Source organism: Corvus hawaiiensis, chromosome 24 (assembly GCF_020740725.1).
Source record: "Corvus hawaiiensis isolate bCorHaw1 chromosome 24, bCorHaw1.pri.cur, whole genome shotgun sequence".
Lineage (NCBI taxonomy): Eukaryota > Metazoa > Chordata > Aves > Passeriformes > Corvidae > Corvus > Corvus hawaiiensis.
This window is the reverse complement of record NC_063236.1, coordinates 7,303,871-7,318,982: the sequence shown is the minus strand read 5'-3', so window position 1 is coordinate 7,318,982 and position 15,112 is coordinate 7,303,871. Positions and strand designations below refer to the sequence as shown.

The window sequence follows — 15,112 nt, the reverse complement described above, 5'->3', positions numbered from 1 at the left end:
CAACAGAGAAGTTCACAAATTAAGCAGGTGCTACCAGGTACCTCTGTCTCACTGGGCTCTCCCCTCTTCTCTCATTCAAAACTTGTACTTTGCAAAGTCTGAGTGATTATATTTAATATACTGGAAATGGCACAGGGTGCCCAGAGCAGCTGTGGCTGCCCCAGCCCTGGAAGTGTCCCAGGCCAGGCTGGATGGGGTTTGGAGCACCCTGGCATAGTGGAAGGTGTCCCTGCCCATGGCAGGGGATGGAACAGAATGAGCTTTAAGATCCCTTTCAACCCAAACCACTCTAATTCTGTGATTAGGGCCATTCCTAGAACCACTCCCCTGGAAAACAATATCCATTTAGAGAAAGCTTTGCTAATAGAAAGAACAGAGAAGATAAGGAGAAGAATCAGGACTGGATGGGTTATATCAAGAGAGTTTTTGTCTCCTGCATTAAGAGATGTACTGCACTGCACTCACTCTGCTGGATGAACACCCCCAATTCAACAGTTTTTCCAGTGTCACAGAATAAACAAACACAGTTTTCTCACCCAAATTGACGACGTTCTTAGCCCAGAAGGTGGGGTCACAATGGAAGCGGATCGCTCCGTTGGCAGCTGGGACAGGATCGCATCGTGCCTTCAGAATGTGCCGTAGCTGGAATGTTATCTGAGAGAAAACAAAAACACTCTGTTGGTGACAAAGAAATAAAGAATGAGAAATGAGAAGTGTGCAGAAACGAGAAGAGTTCAGCCTGTGGAACACCAACAAGGACTGGCAACAGCAAGTTTGGTTCACAGCCTGGGAACTTCTCAATTCAGCAGGAAAATCCCACGTTGTACAGCTTCTTTACTCTGAGGATTCCAGAGCAGCACTGTTACACCACACCACTGCTGCAATGACTCCAGCGAAACACGAAGGTGCCTTTACAGAGCTTGACCCCATTCCTTCTACACTAACACTCCTAAACCCTTATGGTAAAGGGTGAACTGTTGCACAACTGCTTGGCTCTGTTGTAGGATCTAAAGCTGAAGACATGGTGCCACATGATGGTGGCAGTGAAGGACCCACATGGCAGAACTGGGCGTATCCTTTTGATTACCAACATTTGGCCTCATTTGTCTTAATCTCACTCTGGGTATAGTTTATTCCCCTGCCCCTCTGTGTTCATGGCTCAGGACACACTCCCAGATTGGGACAGAAATTTGGTGTCAGAAGGATGGTCTATAGTAACAGACAGCCCTGGTCCTGCAGGTGAACGAGCTGCACATGCAGAACTGGATGAACTACTGTCAATAAAAGTGATTTATCATTTTGGTTACAAACACTTGACTTGTTTGTGGCTTATCTTGCTCTGGGTATGTTGGAACTTTTCCCCTGTCTGGACATGGGGATTGGGACAGAACTGCACAGCCCAGTCTGTGCACCCACACGAGTGGCTGAGAGCACTTTGTTCAGCTGGACAAGAGGGGCCTGAGGTCAGACCTCACTGGAGGCTGCAGCTCCTTCCTCAGGAGCAGCAGAGGGACAGCTCCAATCTCTGGGAGCAGGGACAGGACCAAAGGGAACTGCTGGGGCTGTGCCAGGGCAGGGTCTGGCTGGAGATCAGAGAAATGCTCTTCTCCCAGAGGGTGCTGGGCACTGCCCAGGCTCCCCAGGGAATGGGCACAGCCCCGAGGCTGCCAAAGCTCCAGGAGCGTTTGGACAGCGCTGCCAGGGATGCCCAGGGTGGGACTGTTGGGGTGTCTGTGCAGGGCCAGGGGTTGGACTGGATGATCTCTGTGGGTGGATCCCTTCCAGCTGGGGATATTCCATGATTCCCAGTGCCAGGATGCCCTCACCAGCCGTTTGCTGTAGAGCAGGGCAGTGCTGCTGCCACTCGCGATCGCCCAATTAGTGAAGTTCATCACGTGCTTCACTTGTCGTGACAGACCAGTGATGTCATTCTGCTGCTGGATTAACTTCATCTGTCTCTCCTTTGTTACATTCTGCAAAGAAACAGAAACTTTATTACAATGGGGCTTTCAGATTTAGGAGGAAAATGCAAACTGCTGTCAGGTTTCGGATCAAAAGGAAAACATCCCAAGAAAACTTTAACAAGTGCTAGGTAAACAAGAAAAGCCAAAATTCATGTAATTTTAAATTACTTCTTTTACTCATGATCAAGCTACTCTTTTCTTCCAGGAACTTTTGATTTCCTTGACAAATAATTGTTCCTTAATCAGGAAAAATCTATTGTGATTCATTTGATCTTATATTTTTCGTGTCGTGGCAGGCTGGCCATATGCACTGAACTAACTTCTTACAATGGATTTCCTCTCTTCAGATAAAACAGGTAATAGTAAGTTAAATTTTCATGGATTTTAATAGAAGTCAGAATGCAATTATTCACAGTGTACAGTCTGGAAAGGATGCTTGCACTCATGGTCTCCTTTATTATGCTGTGCTATAGAACTTTAAATACCAGCATTACACCTTCATGCACAAATACATGAGACTGCCCTGTCTGTTCTTACACAAACCTTAAAAAGCTATTTGAGGAAATTATTAAATGACACACACATGAGAATTATGTTATACAGAAATATGGCAAACAGAATATGAAGAGGAGATTTTTCAGACACTCCTTTACAATGAGCCCCATTTTGAATACAAGGCATAGACACAAAACTGAAGGAGCCACGAGCTCTAGTGAGAGGAGAAACAAGAGATTTAACTCCACCACACCACTCAGAGGCAACATCAGTACTACAACACCTGCAGCCACAGCAAACAAACCATTTTCAAACGTGGCTCCTCAGTAGGGGACTGGAAGCTCAACACCACCATTACTTTTTATTTTAAGTGTACCTCAAGGTGCTGTAGGAGAGATTTTCCCTTTTTATTGATTTCATTGATGAGGGTGAATATAGCCACTTTGATTTCCTGTTCTACTCGTTTGTTGGTTTCATTTACTTCTTTTATCCTAAAAAAAAACCCAACAAAACCAATGGATTGTCAGTCACTTTACACTTCACTGCCAAATACAAATTCATAACTTGTTTTACTTCAAATAATATGAAAGCCCTTGTAGTTTACACACTTTATACAGAGAATTAACCAGCCACAACCACACGTGTGTCTGTATGTGCATTTATATATTTATATCCATATTGTGTCTCTCACTATGAAAATTTCATATCTGATGCTTTAAACTTTTAAGACAAATTATATTAACCAGAAATCAACCCTGAATTGCAAAGTAATTGTAACAAAAAGTTATTACAGGCCTGTAATTGATACACAATAAAGACATAAAACTTTCATTAATGATTTGCCTGATATTAGTCTAGATTCTTCTCTTGAGCTTTACTACTACTGCCTGTCAGATTTTTATACCCTCTTCATCACTGCCATTTTTCCTCAGTTTTCATGCATTTTCAGCTTCTTCAGACTCAAGCAAATCATCCTGAGCTCTGTCCACAGAATTTGAAATACAGCATTTCTTAATCTCATGGAAGTTCTCAGTTTATTTCTTCCTATACTGCCTTAATCTAACAAGATCACATTGCAGCAGAATTCTTTGCCATGAGCCAACGTAAAGACTTAAGTTGTCCTTTTTTAAAGAGCTTTTTTGCTGCTAGATCAAGGATCTGATGCCATTCAGCCACAGGACCAACACTCACTGTCTGATGATGAACACTGCTGGGGTCAAAGCCCTTTAAGGCACCTTGGATACACGTGGTTTTTCATGACAGCACAACCTGGTCTCCTACTCCAAAAAACACCCAACCAACCCTTCATTAAGTCTGTGGAATCCACCCTTGGCTTTGGCACCCAACAATTATTCCAGCAGAGCTGTTCCTTCAACACTTTTATGCTCCACGATCACAGATGATGGCAATTCTGTACCATCTGCCAACACTGACAACAAGATTGTAATACCTTTTTATTTTCTCCCCATTCCCTGAAGTTTTTAGGATGATGGATTCTGGGTCCTACAAGCCAACATAGCAGTGGAATGAATTGTCTCACCTGCACCAGCCATTTGGCTCAGCAGAAAGATCTTAACACAATTCAATCCCATGCTGCAGAAATTCACTGAATTCACTGAAACCAGAAACTCTTGGGCAAAAAACCCCCACCACTACAATGTGTTATTCGTATCTGCATCACCCATTCCTGGCCTGGAATTCTTATCAGAGAATGTTTTGTGACATTCCTTGAGTTTTCAGTTTAATTATTTCCCATGTGTTTCTGTCTCTTCAAGCATGTAAAATTTCTATGCTTCACAATGGTGTTGTGTTTTGGGACCTTTCAAAGACTTCCATGGAAAAATCAGCATATAAAAATACCAATTTTCATTGCTTCCCTCTTCAAACATTTGCCTCTGTCATGTTGTACATTCTTCTTCCCTTACACTGCTTTTTTTTTTTTTTTTTCAATGTAGATGGTACCACAAGGAGTTAAAAATTTGCATCAGAACTTCTCTTTCTATCTTTGGTGCACATCCTCCTGCCCTCGTACTTTCCACCCCCAGCTGATGTGTCATTTTGCAAATGACCTAAAAGCTGCAGGAGGCTCACAAAACCACCGAGAACCACGGTGGAATTCCCTGAGCTGCAGCACAACCACGTCACCCAAGTGGGTGAAAAGCCAGCAGGGACCACGTGCTCCCTCTGCCTCTATATTCAGTATTTAACGTGACGTTGAATTTCAGATAACCCTGGAAATCTTAAATGAAGCTACCGAAAAAAAAAACCCAATCAAAACCCCACAACCAACCACAATTTCCTATTGAAATTCACACCAAGTTTTTGTTACATAGTTATCAGAGGCCTTCATAAGAAACATAAAAATATTTTAATATTTCAATGCTTCTGTCACCTAGAGCTAACTTAGAAGAAGCCATAGGATGGATTTCCTTGCCTTTTGTATTCCTTTTTTTATTCCCCCATCCCCAAAGTGTAATAAATGTGCCACATCTTTGGTTCTATTCAAAGTTGCCACAAAAGACATAACCTTTCATATTCGTTTCTTGTAACAACTTCCAAGAGATGCACAGTCTTGTAGGGGGGAAAAGAAACATTATGAAAAGTAATTAAGATATAGAATTAACTCCAATGTGTTATTCTGGTCCCATCATTCATCTTACTGTGATTCATTAAAAACACAGTGTAATAGCTGATCATTCTGGGGAACTCACCTATTTTGAACTTGGGCAGCTGCAAAATTTACATAATTCTTCTTCTCAAGAAGTTTGGCCAACAGGTTCTCAATTGCACCCTTCTGGTTCTGAAAAGCTTCTTCCAGGAACTGGTACCTTTTCAACACGCAAGAGAAGACATTGATTACCAGGGAGCAGTGGGCTGGAACTCAGGGTTCCCAGTTCAGGTGGAAAGCCATGAAATTTTGAAAAAATGTGACAAAACACTGAGAGAAAAACCAGACTCTGCATACTCTGACCAGCGTGCAAAATGTTTAAGTGCTGATAAAGTCCTTTGCTACTGGCCAGGAGACTGAACCTCTGTGGGAAATTATCAATTCCAACCAAACAGGGGTGCACTGCCTCATTTCCCAGGATAGCAGGCTTTGGGACAGCTCAAGGAGAAACCAGGAACCTCAGTTTGATGAGGAAAATGCACCAGTAGTTTAAATACACATTAAAAGGTACCAAAAACCAACCCCCTAAACTATGCCAAATTCCCCAGTTTTCCAGCTGAGATTATACTGCTCATATCTGACTGCATTAGTTTAATCTGAAGAAAATGTTCCTATTAAAAAACTTTGTGTTTTTTCCACCTCTGATACTTCCAAGTGAAGAACATTCCCCTCCAAGCTCTTCAACTAAACAGCTGCTACAAAGGTACCTTCCCCCACTTCATCTGAAAAGAGGGTGAGCACCAACACTGAGGGAAAATAACAGGATTAGGTGCCTTTTCCTAACATATTGGAATTATCAGTGCAACAGAAGCAAAATGCCTCTCAATCAAGCACCTGCACAAGTTTCCATCTTTTCTGATCAACTGCTCAAAACCCAGGATTTCTCCCAGTCACTTGCTAAGTCCTGTCCTTGCAATAAATAAACTTCATGCTTCTGAAATATAATTTGTTAACAACAGGGAACACTTAAGGTCCCAGAACATCTTGGCAATGTTTTCCCAATATTCAAATTGACAGAAAATTCCTACAATCAATGAAGCATCCTGTAAGCTGCACTAGAAGCAACTTACACCATCTCCCAAAGAAAATGAAAAAGAAAGTAGTGTTGTCTTCTGTCAAAATCTAGAACAATCCAACAGGAAAAGACTGCCTGGATTGTCATCAAACTTACAGCAACACTGTTTTTTTTATTTAAATGACTCACAATCACAGTAACAGGGACTCAGACAAAGAACATCATTCACAACAAAACTCTGCTCCTGTTAATTCGGTTTGTACCAGCAACAGACAAATCTGAACCTCAAGAGTTCAGATTCTTCAAGTCTGAGTGTTGGAATTTTGCTTTTTCTAAGAACAGTCTAAAGTTCTTGCAGACAGACAGCAGCACAAGATTTTAGATACTATAATACAAAAAAAGTAGCATTCCTAAAGCCTAAAGACAGCAAAATTTGGAATGTTTGGGAGCTGCTGATTTTCTGAAATTATTTCCATTAAGTTCAAAATCATGTTTGCACATGAAGGAGAAATGAAAAATATACATTCAGCTTGTACTGCTAAAATTCTGCTGCAGCTCTTGCTACAGCCAAAGTACTTTTCTTTTTTCAATATTGTACTTCCAGCTTCCCAAGTTTGTGGACTGAAAAGTGCCCAAATTAGAGGAATCACACAGCATCAGGCTGCTAAAAGAATTGTCATCTTTCTACAGAATCCCCAGCAATCTCTGCCCATGGCAGGGGTAGAACTGGATACCTTTAAGGTCCCTTCCAACCCCAAACCATCCTGGAATTCTATGATTGAAACTCTGAACACTGGACCATGGTGCTACTGAAATGGTCAGTCGCCCTCCTTTGGTGTAAACTATCAGGATTTCAGGTAAGAAGAAAACAGAGGATTAAAATCAATTCTTTTTCCATTTGGCATGATTCTCCATAAAATCTCAGCTGTACTTCAGGCAGACAAAGCAGTGCCTTAATCACCTGTAATTCACACCTGCACATAGAACCATATGGAAAGAATATTCTGCAAAAAAAAAAGCAGTTAATAGCAAAGAATTCTCCTTCTGGAAGAGCACGGTTAAGTAGGACAAGATCCATCTGTTAATCCATTAGAAACATGCACAAAACAGATGCAAAGAAACCAACTAGAACAAGTTAGTGAATATATCCCAGGAGAGCAGCCTTTGTGACAAGGGAGTCATCCAGGATATTTATGACCAAGCCTATGAAAGAACAGAGCAGGAATATTTGAGGTTGTTAATATTTTAATAATACTAATTCCAAAAGTAAAAGTTCTCCATAGGCTGCTGTAGCAGTCTGAGAATAATCACTATTCTGAGAAAAACAGCACTAAATTCAATATTGCACCTTTACAGAGAAGAGTTACCTGCAGCCTGGCTAGGAAAAGCAGTGGTGCAGTGGTTGATAAATATGTGTTATCCCCAGATTCTCTACTATAACACTGAAAAATATTTGTTCAGACATTCAACAACTACATGACAGAGCTGCTAAAGAGCAGCAAGTTGGAATGTGTCTTAAAGAGGTTCCAACTCTTTTTCTAGCAGAGACAAACCCAGCATTTCTTTTTACCTGGAATGAGGCAACTTTCAACCAACGACACCCAAACCACTTTTCCCCTCTGCACTAGAAGAATATATTAATACAAGAGGCAAAATTTAGACTTTCCTTTACAAAATTCCCCTAAAGACTGTTGCACAATCAAATATGCCCTTTCAGAAAATTACCTCACCCGTGACTCACTCTATCACTTTTGCTTCTTTTACAGCACCAGGTGTTCAGGGCTGCAGGAATTTCCATTCAAGTCCTGAACAGAGTGACAGCACTGGGAACTGCCAGGCAAATTAACACCTGAATCACACCAAACCTCCTCAGCCCATGTCGGTTTGGATCTGATCTTAAGAGACTTGACAGAGCTCAAGCAACTGATGAAGTTCCCATCACTCCACACAGGTTCTCCTTTGCAAGGGATGGTTTCAGTCCAACAAGGAGTAAATGCAGCAGAATTTCCAACACAGCTGGTTCACATCAATGCCACTTCATGCTCTGAGACAGCACAGCACAGGAGTTAAGACATGGGAATATTTGTACCTGTGTTCTTTGTGTTCCAGTAACTGACAGTCTCTGCATGTCAGCCTGTCACAGGTTTCACAGAAAAGTTTTAACTGCTCTTGTTTGTGGACAGGGCAGAAAACAGGACGTTGACCAGATGCTCCCACGGCCTCTGTTTTTAAAAATAAACCATTTGTGCATTTTAAAATAAAATTTAGACAATCTGAAGAGCAAAACAACTAACTTCCAGTAACAACCAAGGACTTGCAAAGGCACCTCCAGATCTGTTCTCAAGCTAAAGAGTGAATATGTCAGGTCAGGGGTTGGACTTGATGATCTCAGAGGTCTTTCCCAACCTTAATGATTCTGTGATTTACAGTGCCAGTGGTTCATAGCTGTTTTCCCTTCATTCATTCAAGGAGAAGGAGGAATTCCTCTTTTCTCACAAGCACCCAAAAGGCCCTGTAAGACTGCACACGAACACCAGCATGCTGTATATGTGTTTATAAAGATTTAATTCCATACAATTTCACCTTGACACACTGAAGGATGGGTCAAACCTCACAAACCTTTTTACTTTTTACCCCATGGGTTTTCTAGGTTATCCCTCCAAACCCTTACACACCTCATTTAGTCAAACACAACTGAAGGGGGAACTGCAAAGCAAATGTTGCCTGTGTTAAGAGTTATTTAAACCCCTCCTGAACTGCTTAGATTTTCCACTGAAGCAAATAACAAATAATGTCAAAAACCAGTTCCGGGTTTGCTAAAAAAGTGCTGCACAGTGTTCTGAAGATATTTTGAGCTTAGCAAAGAGGAAAGCAGCCTTTGGAAGATACAGCAGGTAGGGTTTAAAACATGAACATTTTCCTCACTCTCCAACGTTTCTGAAGCCGGTTATATCATGCAAGTTATTGTAAAGAAGGAGCTGATGAACCTACAGCTGCCACTCCCTGAGAGAAATTTAAAAGTCTCCAGGGCACATCTTTGAGTCTAAAAAAAAAAAAAGACAATGACCAGCCCTTCCCCACAATCACAAGAAGTAATATTTCTGATAGAAAGTTTATTTTGGTGGAACAGTCATTTTTCAGCCCCTTCCCAGCAGGTATCAAAGGGGAAGCTGAACTGAAATATCACATTGAGAGTCACAATTTAGCATTCCTTGTAAACACATCAGTAATTCTTTCTTGGTCCCTATAATTTGATTGAACTTGAAGGTTTCTCATCTATGAGGCTTAATATATTTAATCTTGAATGGGTAATATTTATTAAAAATACTCATTAAGACATAAAGAGAAACCTTTGACAGAGCAAATGAAATAAGATCCTTGTCTAAAAGAACTAAGCTCAACAGCAAACTTTTAAGCCATTAAACTTTTTTCAGAAAGAAAAGTAGTGTTTGTTCCTTTGAAAGGATACAACAAAACAATTATGAAGGTCTTAATCCACTCTAAATGGAAAGAGAGAGCAAAGTGCTGAGATCTCTCCTCCTCAAAATGATCATTTTTCAAACACATCCAGATTGTGGAGAACCTACAGGTCTTTAAATCAGAACTTTTAACTCATTCACAAATAATATTTTCTAAGCTAAAATCCAGATACCCTGGACCTGTTCTGAGATGATTTTCCACATTACCTCAACAGGCTACAAATGATATATGATCAAACAACAGTTTAAGAATTTACTTCTAATAAGGCTGCACATCTAAACAAACCCTACACACACTTCTCATGTTCAATTTTGCTCACTGAGAGATTAAACCTAAAATAGATTCAAATTCTACATTTACTCAGCAATATCAATACAAAGTAACATCATATATTTAAGGTAACTATAAATTTATATATACATACTTTTCTACAGGGAGGACTATAATTGCTCCTTATAACAAAATACAGCAAAATGTGCAATTTAATTTCCTTGGACAATGGATAAGATTATCAATATGTCACTGCTCTCCAGATTCCATTTAGTTACTTTTTATCTAAATAGATTATTAAGAATGGATCTAAATCATTTCCAAAGGCACTGGACATCAAACTGCACAAAGCGGTCTAAAATTTAGTTTTTCCTCTACTTTTAAAGCTACTAATTTTGCTCTGGTAACATTTTACTGAACTTTTCCAAAATACTGGGGGGAGAAAGGCTCTCAGAACAGGCAGGACAAAGTGATACCCAACACTCACCTGATGACACATCCTCTTTTTTCCTGATCATGTGATCTTTAGTAAACTTTACTCGCTGGTGAGCTTCTATGCAGGTCTTACACAGCCACTCCCCACACTCCACACAGAAACCCACAGCACTGGCATTGTCCTCGCAGCTGGTGCACACCTGCAGGGGGAAAAGCCACCAGAATCATCCTGGGGAGCACTGACAGGGCCAGAAATCAAGAGGAGGGTTGGGGAAAAGCCACCAGAATCATCCTGGGGAGTGCTGACAGGGCCAGAAATCAGAGGAGGGTTGGGGAAAAGCCACCAGAATCATCCTGGGGAACACTGACAGGGCCAGAAATCAGAGGAAGGTTGGGGAAAAGCCACCAGAATCATCCTGGGGAGCACTGACAGGGCCAGAAATCAGAGGAGGGTTGAGGAAGAGACATCAGCATCATCCTGGGAAGCACTGACAGGCCCAGAGAGCAGAGGCTGGGGCAGGCAGGATGGTTCTACCTGTTCTGACTTCTCGTCGGAGCTGCTGGGTGTCTCCGAGGTGTCCTTCACAAAGTAGTTGTCCACCAGGTCGATCTGCCGGCACTCCTGGCGGCAGATCGGGCACCGGATCACCCCCACTGCAAAACACAACATTCCACAGGCTTTTAGGGCGACAAAACTCACAAATCAACGTGCCCAGAAGCACAGAACACAAAACACACTCCTCGTTTCACCTGGGTGAATAATGCCACGGTTGACACTGTCATTAAAAACCAGCCATTATGGGTGTAGAACAGGTTTCACCCCAAAATACACTCCCTCAACTAAACCCAAAAAACCCCCACAAGCCTCTACAGGAAAGGATCCCTCACCCAGTTGTGACAATTTCTACATCATACTCAGTTTTTCCTACTTATTTCTTCACCTAACAATATGTATTTTTAGCCAAGGCATTTGTTGCCCCTAAGCAAATATTTCATTTTTTGACCTGCTCATTTTAGATTACAAAACTCAAGGCACTCGTTAATTATTTTTTAGAACAGCCTGTGGTCCAGCCTGTCTCAAGACAAGCATTAGGAGGGGTGTGCCCAGATAGCTGGGGTGACTTCCATGATGTTCCTGAAAATGCCACAGCAGTAGCGTGTCCCAGTGTTCTCCCAGCTACAACACAGGAAAATTTCTAATATAACCTATTTCCATGAGGCCAGCGAGGCAGATGAAGCAATAAAATACCAACATCCTGCTTTGTTATCCTTTGTAATCACTAAATTAGTTTTAAATCCTCAGCAGGGCTGCAAAGAAGCTACTACATGAACCAAATTGACATTTAAAGATGCCTATGAACAACCCCCATAAAGGTTTGAAAACCTATTTATAACTTAGGTAGTGGCTCACACTTCACAGAAGTGTCATTTGATCTTAAATCAAATTCCTATACAGTTTATTGAGAACGTAATCTTCAAGAAGCTTTCCAAGCCATTGGGTATTTTTATACACTGAAACAACTTTGAGAAGTGTAATTAAATGATGCTCAGCTCCTTTGTGGATATTCAATTAGGACAGTAGGACTTATTTCAGGAAGATTAATTACATTAGTAGTGGAGTAGCATTAATTTTTTCAAGTGCTAAAATTAATGATGGCTTTAGAACACAGGAGATTCACTGCAGAGCAACAATAATCCAACTAAGAACTCCCTGTCTCACCAAACCAAACACATCTCAAGAGCAGGATGTGAAAAACAACCAGTACTGCAGCAGCTACACATACAAGAGCTTTCACACACACACTGAAACCTTCCCCATATGCAGAATTTTGAGGTTTTCTTACAACTGACAGACAAAATTCTTTAGGGAATACCAGCTGATGTGTCTATACTTACGGAAGAAACATTTCAGATATCTACCATTAAAACTACTCCATCCAAACCAAATCAAACCTAAACTCGAGTTTTAGTGGTCTTGGGTCAAACAAACAAAATATTCCAAGAAAACAACAAAACAGAAGAAGCTCAAGATCTATAATCTCCAGACAACAGCAAGTCAAATTCTACAGATGCAAACCCCTTCCTCTAAGGCAACTGTTGGGTTGGTTTTAAAGTAGCCAAACCAATGCAAGCTTGAATAAAATCAAGCCTTTTGATCCAAGTGACAGCCCACAGGCTGGATTCTGGCCAGGGGAAATTCCACCTTGTCCACTTCCCCTGTCAGAGAGGACACAGGGAATGGGCAGCCTCCGGTGCTGCTCTCACAGTCCAACACCCAATTTTTGCACCTCCACATTCAAATAAAACCTGCACACAAAGTGCCCCCAGTGTTCTGCACACACCTCAAGAGACCACAACCCAAAGGTAAGGCCCTGCAATTCTTGTTTAGCACATTACACTCCTTTTTCACATCTCAACACCCTTTATTTCCAACAGTAGCTTTCCAGTAATATATGAGCCACTAAACACCTCATATCCTGGTCTTTTAATCTAATATAAAACAAATTACTGCAGCACCATTTGCACTAGAAACCAAATGTGCTGAAAAGATACAGATGCGGCTAATTTTGTGAGGCAGGAGGGAAAAGTAGAGAAAATCACACTGAAATAGCATTTACACAGAAAAAAAGAAATCCTTACCTGTCAAAACTTGAGATAATTTGTAAGCTAACAAAGTTTATTGTAAAAATTTAGTGAGAATGTATTTTAGGACAAACTAAGGTTCAAATGTTTATATAACCTCTGAGAAAAACAATGTTTCACTGTCAGTTTCAATGCAAAAAAAAAATCTTATATAAGAAAATAAAAGTAAATATAGAAGTATCATCCTATTTATACTCCAGCAGAAGTTATTACATTGTTTTTCTACATCAAACAAAGCAAACACATTAGTCCTGGTACAAACATTCCCATTGTAACTCTGCTTTCCAACAAGCATTAGCACACAGTAAAAACTATTGTTTAAAGATCAATTGCATTTTTTAAATCACAGCTGAATTAGAACAAGACATTCATACAAATTATGAAGATCAGACTGGTTTATGATCTCCCTCAATCCTAATTATTACCATCAAGATTTCCTATGTCCTCAGAGATGGCTTCATATTATTTTACAGCCATAAATTGATGCTGCAGAGGTCAAGAGCAGCACTGAAGCAAAGAGCTGAGAAAAGGGAAGTTTCTTTCAGGAAGTTCTGACCACACCATGTGAAAGCCTGCACTGAGGGTCTGAAACACTTTGTGCAGCAGTTCCTTTCTGCCTTACACATCAGTGTCACCAAAATCCTGCCCTCAGCATTAACTACAGGAACACAGCTATGCTTCAGGTCCTGAAAAAAGAACAGTTAAGCACCCTACAAACTTCACCAGCCACCCACAGATGCTCCTTTGGATATCAGTACTTCCATGAAGAAATCCAGGAAGAATCATTCTTTGGACCTCAAAGGCCACAGGAAATGATGAACTATTTTACAAGAGCTGCAGATAACAGGAGTGGGCTTTCAAGCTTCTTTTGTTGTACTTTAGAGGACCCACACTGCCCATTTTTCCAGCTGCTTCTATCCCACACCTTAAGTGTGTAAGACCTGTAACAACCATGAGCACAAATATTCATTATCTCTCTTCCACAGCACTCAAAAGACACAGCTCCATGCACCAAATTTTCCCTTCCCTTCCATCCTATTCCTAATTAATGATGCAGTTCAGATCAGGCTCTGCTTTTGGTCCCACACTTCTGCAGAACAGCAAAAATATTTTCAATCATACACATTTCCTGTCCCCCATCTGCTGCTACACACAACACTCAGCCTAAATGGAGTTTTGTTTTTCCTTTCACATTACCTAAGGCTGACTGAAGGGAGAAGCAGGAATAATTTCCTACCTGGAAATTTGGACTGCAAGTCTCCAATCCAGCAGGTAGGAAAAGCCTGCTTGGCATTGCCAACCCTGCTCAAAGGGAGATGGGTTTCATCTCCTCACCTGAGCCATTCCCCCCTGCCAGAGTTTCCCAGCCTGTGATTCAGGAAGGAAGGAGATTCCCAGATTCCTTGTGACACACTCCCATGGAGTCTCCTGAGACAGACAGAGCCATTCAGGAGCTGAGGACCAACACAAAGAACTGACAGACACACAGGAATGTGGTCAGGGATGGATCCCTAGGAACCACAGGAACCTGCCCTGGGAGCAGCTCTCCCCAGCACATGGATGGGATCTGGGACAGAGCCCACACTGATGGAAATGGGAATGTTGGCCACATCCCAAGAATGATCCCTGGGAAGGGCTGCTCCTGCCCCAGTGGGAGCCCAGGTCACTGCAAGGCAGGACATGATGGTGAAACCAAGGACACAAAAAGAACCTTCCCGGAGGCTCCAGCTCTCCTGGCAGCTCCTGCCGAGGCCAGGACCTGCACCTCTCACCAAACCAGCCCAGAGAACATCCCAGGAGAAGGTTCTGAACGAGCAGGGAGATGCCAGCACACAGATTTACCACGCTTGTTGAACCATCAGTTCAACGCAGGCACATCTCCTTACACTGCACATTAGACCTTCTGATTTGTCAAAGACTTTAAGAACACTAATGAGAGCAGCATCTCTGTAATCCTTTTAACTGCTTATGGTGCAGATAAAGCACACTGAACCAGACCACAGATACCAAAGCATGTCAGAAAGCACGACGCTGAAGCAAACTGAGGAGGAAAGGTAATTTTGTTTCTGTAAAAACAGAAAGGCTGCTAAAAACCCAGCATCATAATCCTACAGCAAATCACTATGGAACATTGCTAAAACC

The 15,112-nt window shown here is 41.5% G+C and overlaps 1 protein-coding gene across 1 annotated transcript in view; it reads right to left on the bottom strand.

Annotated features, from left to right (window-relative positions):
* The window catches only part of TRIM33 (tripartite motif containing 33), a 38,777-nt gene that overhangs the window by 16,426 nt on the left and 7,239 nt on the right, over positions 1–15,112 (bottom strand). Inside the window, exons 2-8 of the mRNA XM_048327960.1 lie at positions 10,863–10,981; positions 10,380–10,527; positions 8,232–8,364; positions 5,171–5,287; positions 2,836–2,950; positions 1,827–1,973; positions 537–654 (exon numbers count right to left, since the gene is read on the bottom strand). Of these exons, the coding sequence (XP_048183917.1) occupies positions 537–654; positions 1,827–1,973; positions 2,836–2,950; positions 5,171–5,287; positions 8,232–8,364; positions 10,380–10,527; positions 10,863–10,981 (897 nt within the window). The remainder of the gene's footprint in view (positions 1–536; positions 655–1,826; positions 1,974–2,835; positions 2,951–5,170; positions 5,288–8,231; positions 8,365–10,379; positions 10,528–10,862; positions 10,982–15,112) is intronic.